The 10,850-nt window shown below is 47.8% G+C and overlaps 1 protein-coding gene across 2 annotated transcripts in view; it reads right to left on the bottom strand.

Annotated features, from left to right (window-relative positions):
* Positions 1 to 1,361: 1,361 nt before the first annotated feature.
* LOC133141042 (serine/threonine-protein phosphatase 2B catalytic subunit gamma isoform-like) overlaps positions 1,362 to 10,850 on the bottom strand; it is a 52,739-nt gene continuing 43,250 nt past the window's right edge. Inside the window, exons 13-14 of one of the 2 annotated variants that reach the window (XM_061261409.1) lie at positions 7,939 to 7,965; positions 1,362 to 4,124 (exon numbers count right to left, since the gene is read on the bottom strand). In XM_061261409.1, coding sequence (XP_061117393.1) covers positions 3,943 to 4,124; positions 7,939 to 7,965 — 209 coding nt within the window. In that variant the 3' untranslated portion in view covers positions 1,362 to 3,942. The remainder of the gene's footprint in view (positions 4,125 to 7,938; positions 7,966 to 10,850) is intronic. The other variant, XM_061261410.1, reaches the window with a different exon arrangement.

Raw genomic sequence — 10,850 nt, 5'->3', positions numbered from 1 at the left:
GAAACGGTAACCATGGAAATGGCCATCACCCCTCACCCCCTCCCACTACGACTACGCAGAAGAAGTAGAGGGTCTCTCCAAAGATGGATGACAATGTCGCTGTATAGTTCAGTAGCACACAAAAAAACACCCAAGAAATAAGCTACTTGCTTTGCATTTTCTCATAATTAACTACACGGTAATATTTCTAACTTGGTGACACATGCAGCCCTCTGCGACATCTACAGCAGAATGTTCAGTGCACTGCAGTTCAAAATAGAGCTGGTTTAAAAAAAATTAAATAAAAGGACAATGTTCATGTTGAAGCGGGCCAATTAAAGAAAGGCTGAGGGGAAATGAGCTTTGCATGAACATTCTTCAGCAGAGCGGTGACATTTTCCCAATGGTTTCATTCCAATGAATTGTGTGCAATTGAACTTGGGAGCAACTTAGAGAAGCAAAGCAAAGAGGACACTGCAGGCTGAAGGCTTGAGCGTGGGAGGGCTGGAATGCCTCCTGCCGCTGATCTTCCTAATCTTTTAATGCGCAAACTCTTCTCCTGCAAGCGCTTCTGATGTCAGCGTCTCTCCTGGTCTGCAGGAAGCAAGGCACTCGCAGTAAAGATGCACAATACATTATTTACATTTTATTTTATTGTTGGAGTGATACATCTACATAAATCAGAATGTATAGAGGCCTTGCAATACAATTACTTAACAAAAAAATGTTTTTGCCCCACCCCCTCCCCCCCCCACACAAATGTCTTCCTTGTTTTTACAGCTATTCAGAAATGTTTAATAAACTATATTTCTGTACATTCTGCAGGATATGTTTAGAAACTTTGACAGAAGTCAGAAATGAGCCCTCGTCAGGGCCTGGATCTCTCCTGCAACAGTAGATCCTCTTAAATTAAAAGTGAGACAAAAAACAAGAACTCTTAATTCTGCAGAGCCTCTTCAGAAGGTACAAGAGAAAACATGCTGCAAAGCCAAATCCAGATTTAAAAAAAAAAAAGTATCTGAACTGCAACATGATCCTCCGATCCGATCACTCAAAAACAGGGCCCTAAATGAACCTCTTAGAGCAGACCCCAGGAGGTGTTTCTGATACGGAGATTATAAAAACAATGTATGCGGCAGCAAGAAGGCTCTCTTGTCTCCATTCAGAAAGCACATACAAGCCTTTCCTGCTGTTGGAAGTTTTGCAAATGGCATAATGGCACATTGACTCCATGGAAACTGGTGTGAAAATCCAGTGGAAGCAAGGAACAGGAAAGCCTTCACACAGCCCATCCTGAGAAAGAAACCACACAGCCAGCTGAGGAGTGAGGAGCCCCTCGGTGGAATGACCGGACTGTGCACACACACTTCTGCTCACCGAAGTACTTTGAAAACTTCAGTCCGATTAGGTTTTTATTTCCAAAAACAAAACAATTTTTTCAGATTTGTTGGCAAAACTGCATTAGCATGAATTTTGAACAAATCAAATGATATTGGTTCTGGGTAAGGATAAGGCTATGATTACTAACAGCAGGGGGGAAGAACTACAGATTTGCCCCGATTCAAACAGTACCGTGATTGCAGGATCACCTGACAGAACAATATACAATCAAAGAAACTAAAATATGTTAAACGCAATACATTTTTACAAAAGAAGAAACCGTAAATGTCTTAGATCCGACACCCTCCCATCCCGCGGAGAGAAAGCAGCGTTTTCTGAACGAGGGGATTCTCCCGAGTCCGAAGACCAGAACCCGTGAAGCGCTGAACCGCAGGAGAAACGCGCCAAGCTTTGTCCAGAGCAGGACTGCCAAAAGCAGCTGAGAAGAGGAGGAAAAAACAGCATCATACAACCCCCGCAGGGTTAGTTCTGTTGGGGTGAAAGCAGGTTTTGCCTGCCCGCTGACAGCAAGCTGAAATGACTGAAATTCGGGGGGGACCAGTCGCCCACGAGGAGGGGACTGGTGAGGTGTGTCCGTCATCCGGTGTCGTGCAGGCAGAGCGAATGCGCTCCAGCCAGCCGTGAGCGGGGCGGGGTTCAGGCGGCGGGATTTAGGCGGCTGGCTTCAGCAAAAGCTCACAGTTCATCCACGCGCGCGTTCATTTTTGGGAAGCCCGCTTTCCCCAAACGTTCTTCTGACGGGAGACGCACGCGGGGGCGGAGAGAGAAACCCAGAGAAGGTGAGACTTTGGTTTCTCGCTACCTGAATCAGCAGCCAAAGCACTGTCTTTCTGTAGTGTCACAGAATGAAAGGAAAACAACATAAAACAAATGAACAGAAATAAATATACAGGGTGCACTTTTTTAACCAACCTTTTATTCTGGACACAAGTTATACCCAATTCCCTTGTCCTGTGGCTGTCCCACCCTGAAGAATTGAAAATAATTATCCTCTTCATTTTGGCATGGGGGATGTTTTAAGAGGAGACTAGACACTTATTTCATGCCATTTGGTATGGTTTTTTTTTTTCTTAACATGTGCTTTTAACCCAACGCACTTCTAGCATTCTCTACATATACCAGATTCATCAGTTCAGCCTCCTTTCTCTTTGAAGACTTCCCCAGAGGCCAAAGTGAAATATTGGCCTTATGTTCTGAAGCTGAAGCGCCATGACACAGAAGCTCATGTACAGCACCCCCTCTTCCACATCCGACTTTCTTTGGTTTATCAACACCACAGGCTCCGCCTCCAGCCTGTCATTGGAGGAAACTCATTTGGTGACACACCCTGGAACGTGATGCCATTGGTGGACTATCACCTGGACACAGCCACTAATGCATGCAAATGACACCAGGGCACGCACACCTCCATTCTGACACCACCGATTCCCATCACATGACCCATTCTTCACCTACAACAGATTCCGGGCAGCTGTTCCATGGTTGATTGTTTTTTTTTTATAGGATGCAAAAATAAAATATATATTTATATATAAATTCTCACATTTAAATAAGGGGACACTCAGAAATATACATATATAAATGTGTCTATACTGAACAACAAGGTAGCTGCAAGAAACACGTTCATTCAGTCGCCACCGTTACTGAACCAACACCCATTATTTCATCGAAGGCTGAAATGATTGGCCTGGAGGTAAAAAGATTTTCCAAAATGACACCCACGATTTTCTTCATTATTTCCCCTCCAATTATCCCTTGAATTTTGAGCAGACACGCAGGAGTTTATGTACACACATACATACAGGTATGTGTATATGAACGTATGCTTGTGTCATACACATGCATGTTAATGCGCGTACTCCCACACATACATACTGTATATTCAGTCAAATGTTCCCTCACCAAGCACATGAAAGACAACACTAGAACTTAGATGAACTAGATAATAAAAAGTTGTCCTTAATTTTACCGCATACGTCAACTCAAAATTTACAAAATGTTCTTCTTTTAAATATATATTTTTTATCAACATTAACTGTGGCCATGGTTAATCTTGCCCACAATTACGTATATCTTAACAGTTTTCATTATTTTTTTTATTTTTTTAACTATCACATATAATCTAATACATTGCATTGAATAAATAAAATGATGATGCGTTGTGTGGACTGTCGCAGATTTTCGTATTGCCGTTTGGTTTGTGTTCTCCGCCTGTCCTGTGCTGCTTCAACTGCAGAGGCCGGAGGAGAGGCCTCCCAAATAGAAGGCATGAGAGAGGGAGAGAGAGGGAGAGAGCGAGGGGGAGGGGGATAAAGAGAGGGAGGGGGAGAGAGAAGAGAGACAGAGCGAGAGGAAGAGAGAGAGAGCGAGAGGGAGAAAGAAGAAGAGAGGGAAGCAGAGAGGGAGAGAGAGAGCGAGAGTGGAAGAGAGAGAGAGGAAGAGAGAAAGGGAAAGAAAGGAAGAAAGGGAGAGACAGAGAAGAAGAGAGCGATGTGGAGAGGAGACAGATAGAGCGAGAGAGAGAGAGAGAGAGAGGGAGAGAGAGGGAGAGAGGAGGCAGGGTCACTGCGCGGGGGTCTCTGTGCCGTTCTTGTCGGGGGAGTTGGCTGCGTTCAGGGCGTTGAGTGCGGCCCCGTCCGGCTGCTGGCTGTCCTTGCGCGGGGGCATGCGCTCGTTTATGCGGTCCAGGCCCCGCGCCTCCTCGAAGCTGCGGATCTTGTGCTGCGGAGAGAAGCCCTGGATGGCTGCCGGGCGGGCGGGGGCGGAGAGAGGGAGAGAAAGAGTGGGAGTGAGAGAGATAAGTAAGGTCAGGCGTTCCGTTGACGTGCTCACACAGAAGGATTCTCAGTGAGTTTCCCCCTGAAAAGCTTCAGGTAAAACCTGCAAACAGCCCCCAGCTACAGGGCTACTCTTCACTCCCTAACATGCCCGCTTTAGGATCTTTCAACAGATGTTCAAGGATCAAGGGCAATTTTGTTCCAAAAGTTAATTTCTGGCTGCGCAGCCCAGGGCAAATGCTCTTGGGGCATGACCAATACTCCCAAAAACAAGTTACGCTTCAATCCCCCTCCCAAACAGTGACACAGCACACTGAACACACACAGACACAGCACAGACACACTGTCCTTGGTCAGGGGCGTCTAGTTCTCCGAGCACACGGCATCACATATTACAGGTCAGCGTCTGAGACACACAGAACAAGCATTCCCTGACAGGACAAGGGAGAGGCAGCTACGTGTTGTGTGGTGTCGGGTATGGAGAAAAAAAAAAAGGGAGGGAGCAAAAATATTCAATCAATACCAATGTGTTTATCACAAAGATGACTGCTCCTCGTGGCTGCAAACCGTAGTTGAGAAACGGGGCAGGACAGTCAGAGATTGACAAGGTGAATAGGAAGGCATGTCAAACGGCCCTGAGGACAGGCTTGTTCTTGCCAAAGTTCAGCAGAGGCTGACATCGCGTGCTTCAGAGGAGAACACGTTTGTCTGCGCTCTCCAAAATCAGTACTGGAGGTGGGGGGCAATAATTGCTGGTACATGCAGCACATGACTCTTCCAATTTTGACAAAAAAAGGGGGGAAAAAAACAGTGTTTTGTACGTTCTACAAACCCTGAGCAATCCAATCCATCTCAGACAGAAGGGACGGGGCAGGGCTGGCACTTTACAGGTGAGAATGGCCCCAACATCACGCAATAACAACACGTAAAAAGTACAAACAGCAACAGAAGTCAGTGGAAATGAGGTGAAGGAACGCATGCTCTCCCGACTTTAATGTGGATCCCCAACACGCATCTGCTCATAACCCAGAGAGTCTTTGAAAGTGTACTGTGAGCCCTTCCCTTCTCATCAGACATCATTCACATACATACGCTAACTGAGGAAGGGCTCGGTGGAATGACACCTACAGAGGCTGTGATAAGGAGCATTTGTGTTATACCCCAATGATAAAATACCAATTACATGTCAATATGAAACTCCGGATGACATCAACCCTTTCTGTCGGGTGATGAGAAAGTTATTAACTGAACATTCTATGTTCAGTCACTACAGGTAACTGAAAGCAATGGAGTTCTCTAGAACACAGACTTTTAAAAAATGTAGAAGAAACGTTTTGAAAAGGAAACGGTACTGTTCTAAGGGTTACTGACACCGGTATGTTCCGGTATGTTCCGGAGCAGAAGTTTAGTGCCCTGAATGATGTCAGCTGAACTGCAGTTGAGGGTGAGGGTGTCTGAGGTAGTGTGGAGACGACGCGTTGGGGGAACATTAAACTCGTTATGAGCCATTCCCTTCCTTCCCTCATTCAATACTGTTCACAGCACGGCACGGTCGGGAAACACACAGTGAAACAGGGACTTTCGACTCCCGCACAGAGATGACAACACGCACATATGACGTCTTAAAGCACCTGATGCAAAAGCAGGTTAAGTTAAGCTACAGCTAAGTTCGCTAACCTGAGGACAGCATTTCTTTTGTAAATGGTAAATGGTTGGCATTTATATACCTTTATCCAAAGCTCTGTACAATTGATGCTTCTCATTCACCCATTCATACACACTCACACACCAACGGCGATCAGCTGCCATGCAAGGCACCAACCAGCTCATCAGGAGCATTCGGGGTTAGGCGTCTTGCTCAGGGGCACTTCTACATATCCAGGGCGGGATCAAACCGTCAACCCTCCGACTGCCAGATGACTGCTCTTAATGCCTGAGCCAATGTTGTCCCATTGCTGTTGTTTTGTGAACACCAATTGTATTTTCACTGGATGTTCCTGGCCCCATAAGGAAACCGAGACGGAGGTGGGTAATCCTGAAACCCTCTCGGCTGATCATAGCCCATCCTGTGGAGTAAGGAACAGCCTTGCGCTGTTCTCTAAAGGAGATAATCCAGGACTGAAACAGTATCCCTGCATTGATTAAAAAAGCTCTTCAGAAAGGTTTCATCCACTTAGACCTCAGCCTACACACGATTCACGACAGCCTCATAACTCAAGTTTAATTACACACTTTGATTATGGCTGCTTCCTCCATTGATCCATTCATTTCATTTAAGCTCCATCTGTTTTGCAGTAAAATCGATTAGCACACATTTACAGTAATATCGATTAGTACTAAGAGCCTTGTCCCATGTCTTTGTGCATTTAATATCTCATTTCATTCCCCTGTCTGTCAGCCACACATCCACTCCATTCTGGTGTTATTCGCGGTTGTTACAAGCTGTTTGCCAAACGCTCTGCTTTGGAGAAATGAATAAATGTGAGGTAAATGTTCAGTGACCTCTGATGAAGAGAGCAGCTGTGTGTGCAGTTTGTGGAGGGTACAGAACGTACGGAGATGGACAGGCTGAGGTTTCTCCAGATTCCACACACACAGAGACACCATGAGGCTCGAGCGCTACAGCCTGTGATCCCATCCATATGACCTGCCAGCGTAAACGCAGCAAACGGGCATGCTTAAAGCAGACAGGTGCTTTTTAAAAACCACCAACACAGCACAGCACAACACGACACAACTTCAAACACAACAAATACGGGCAATGAAAAACAGGCAAAGAAAAATTCAAACATTTCCCGCGCCAAACTACTGCTAGCACTGGACCGTGAACACACAAGCACAGGCAGGCGAACACAGAGAAAGGCTTTATTCTTGCACAACCAGGAGTCCTGCAGCGGCCCTGGGGGCGCCCATGCTCCCCCCACATGCACTCTCAGGCTCCTGCCAGTTTGTTTGTGTTAGCGCAGCGGCGTGGTGTCTCATGCAACAGAGCGGAGCGGTCGCAGGCAGAGTGTTACTCCCCACAGTAAACAAACACAGCGCCTTAAGTGCCCGGCACTGTAACCAGATTTGGATCTGATGCGGTTGCCAGAGAGATTTTGGGGAGGGCGCGTGTGTGGGTGTGTGTGGGGGGGGGTTCTCGGTCACCAGCAGGCCTGTGATTAATGGAGGTTTTGACAGTAACTTACAAGGCAGGGGTGCCAACTTACCAATCATGGTCAACTGACTATGGCAGGTTATAAACGTGTCAATTCAGAAGAGGGGGTAACTTGTTTCATCCATCTCCGGATGAGCGATTGCCAAGCCTCCTGGGTGGCAGTAGCACCCACACGCACTCAGCTGAGGGCCTTTACGAGCGTGAAATAAAAACACCTACAAACAACCACGAGGGAGAAATACGTCCAACCAAGGGAAAGAATGCATGGACTAGGATGATGGAACAAGTGCAAGCCTTGCAATCACAGGTCTTACAACTGCAGATCCTATTTTCATATTTGCTTGAACCGGAATAGAAAAGGGGGTGGGTGGGGGGGTTGTGGTGATGGTTCCCCTGCAGGAGAGGAGAGTGGATGGAGACCCCCGCCATTTTGCAGTCACTGGTGGTGCAAGAGTAGCCATTTCCCATACAGCCCTGTGTCACCACGACCAGGTCAAAATCAAAATGGGCACACAGAATATTTAAAAAGCAATAAAACCAAAAAAAGAGAAAGGAAAAGAGGAGGGCCCACAGCAGGGTCACACGACACACAACACAGAGGGACCTCGCAGGGCCCCGGCATACCTCGTGCTTCCGTGGCTTCTATGGTGGCTGTGTTAGCATAAGTAGCAGTGCCATGCCCAAAACGAATGGAGAAAGAGTGAGTTCAATCATCAATGCAACCACACACCCGCACCAATCAACGCTCCCCAACCCCCACATTACATTCCCCAGAAGGACACCCCCCCCCCCCCCCACCCCCAGGCACAGGCCAAGCCAGAGTTGGGCCCCAATTCCATTTAAAGAACAGAAATATCGCAGTTCAAGCTTACAGTGAGAAGTATGCAGTTAATAAGAAGGCATATAAAGACAGGCGTAGCACAGAAGCCTGGAAGTCGAGAACAATGAAAGTCATTATGAAGCCTTGGATTCTGTCGAGGAGCGGGAGTGTGAGATTTCACTGGGCGATCGTGGGGCATCTTTCTGACCATTTAAGACCAGAAGTTGTACCCCAGATGTGGGCATCCCTTTAAAACGATTTACACATAAACAGCACCCAGTGAGCCAAGGTGCAATAGGGCAGGCTTGACAAATTCACAATAGCAATAGCATAGAACTGAGCGATATCTCATGGCCCATTTTGGACTGTGGTTTCCAGGTTTGCATTTACAGAATATTTCTGTATAGGCACAAGCAGTGAGTGGGCGGTGATATCGGTTAAGCTCCACAGGGGGCGCCCTTCGTCCAGGGATGGATGATGGATGGGGAAAGGTCCTCATCCACAGGGCAGGGTAGGGCGAAGACTGAAGCGACAGAGTCTCGGTACCAGCCTGGAAACACACGCGTCAAAGTAGGCCACAGAAAGCAGGCCGCGGCTGTACTCCCGGAGAGTCTCGTTATGGATCTCCAGGCGAACGTTTGGCAGCCACTCCAAAAGAGTCTGAACTTGGCAAACTGCAGCGTTTGAGTGGATGATTAGGGGTCTCATAAAAAATGGCTTATTCCCCAGGCATTCTGGGAATGCGGAGGCGTACAAATGTTCAGAGAATCACAGGATTTTCTGGATATGGATTAGGCACTCATACCGAGAAATATTAATATGATAAAAACATGCCTTTTTTTTTTTTTTTTTTTCTCCAAAAGTATACTCTAATTACTGAAAACTAAAAGCAGGGCCATCTGAGGTATAGCAAACCCAGAAAAAGCAGGACTGAGGTCTGAAAATGAAAATGGCGGTCACATTTTTCATCGGGGTTTGGATAGCCCTGCTGAAGGGACTGCTGGGGGCTCAGGATTAGAGTCGAGCAGTTACCCTTTGCTGAACGATAGCCGCAGACATGAAGCGGCTCTTAAAAAGGTCACGCCGACCAGAAAATGCTGCCTGCAGCCATGCTGCTCTGTGCAGCAGAACCTTCCGGAAATGTGCGACGTTCAGCACGATGGCCCGGCCTCTTCGGCGGCAGGCCAAACGGATGGAGGGGGGCCGCCTGTCGATCACGCCAGGAGCCACACCCGGTGACGGTGTGAGCATCAAAATGCCACTCTCCACTTCCAGCGAGCCACGCCTTTTTAAGCCCGTCACGGCTTTCTCTGGGGGAAGACGCTAACCGCTGTAGCATGAGGAGAGTGTTAGCGAGCACGAGCCAGGCCTTCCTGCCTGACGACATTGACCTGTGCTGAAAACCCATTGTCACACTGCTACCCATAGGTCATGGCCCCCATTTTGGCTCATGGGCCCTCATTTTGGCTCTGAAGCCCAATGAGTTTTACTTATGAAACTTCACATGGATGCAAAGCATTAGTGAATTTCAAATGTCAAACGTGCTCTCAATCTAGACAGCTTTGATTAAAGATTAGCTTTGTTACACGGCAAGAAAAGGGAATCAAAAACTGTCCCCAAGTTTAAATGAATGAGTAAACTACCAACAACTTGAGCTGTAGCATGGTGAAAAAACATTATCTTAACACCATCTTATTTCCTGAAACAAACAAGGAGAAAATATTAGCTTGTTCTAAGCTGGCTGTTCAGGGCCTGGCTGACAGCCTGCAGACCCCCCCCTGGTGAGCAGGTGAGATGTATTCCACAGTGCCTGTGTCTGGCTCCTTAAGGCCGGGCGGATGGCACTACACCAGAGACAGAGGCTTACCCTCTGCACCAGGCAGGCAGGCCAGCAGGGACTTTTGGGGTGAAAAACGCAGGCCAGGACTGCGGGGGAATAGATAATGTGCGGGGGCCGGAGCAATAGCGGGAGAAACACGGCGCGCGTTGGCAAGGACTGGCAGAGCTCAGCTTTGACAGCTGGCAGCCACACAAGCACACGCTCGTGCAGACCCGGCGACTTATCTCAGGGAGAGAACCACCCACTGACGAGATCCGACGCTCAATGCCAATATGTGAGGGAAGCATTTATTTTGCCACGCATATCCCAGTCTGTAAAATTATATGAAGTCTGGTTTTGATATTTGGTGTATGTAGCCTGGTCTCTCCCCTGGTCGATGGGGTGGATATTTGGTGTATGTAGCCTGGTCTCTCCCCTGGTCGATGGGGTGGATATTTGGTGTATTTAGCCTGGTCTCTCCCCTGGTCGATGGGGTGGATATTTGGTGTATGTAGTCTGGTCTCTCCCCTGGTCGATGGGGTGGATATTTGGTGTATGTAGCCTGGTCTCTCCCCTGGTCGATGGGGTGGATATTTGGTGTATTTAGCCTGGTCTCTCCCCTGGTCGATGGGGTGGATATTTGGTGTATGTAGCCTGGTCTCTCCCCTGGTCGATGGGGTGGATATTTGGTGTATGTAGCCTGGTCTCTCCACTGGTCGATGGGGTGGATATTTGGTGTATGTAGCCTGGTCTCTCCCCTGGTCGATGGGGTGGATATTTGGTGTATTTAGCCTGGTCTCTCCCCTGGTCGATGGGGTGGATATTTGGTGTATGTAGCCTGGTCTCTCCCCTGGTCGATGGGGTGGATATTTGGTGTATGTAGCCTGGTCTCTCCCC

The sequence above is a fragment of the Conger conger genome, chromosome 11 (genome assembly GCF_963514075.1).
Source record: "Conger conger chromosome 11, fConCon1.1, whole genome shotgun sequence".
Lineage (NCBI taxonomy): Eukaryota > Metazoa > Chordata > Actinopteri > Anguilliformes > Congridae > Conger > Conger conger.
The sequence above is the reverse complement of the archived record's forward strand: the minus strand, read 5'-3'. Positions and strand labels throughout refer to the sequence as shown.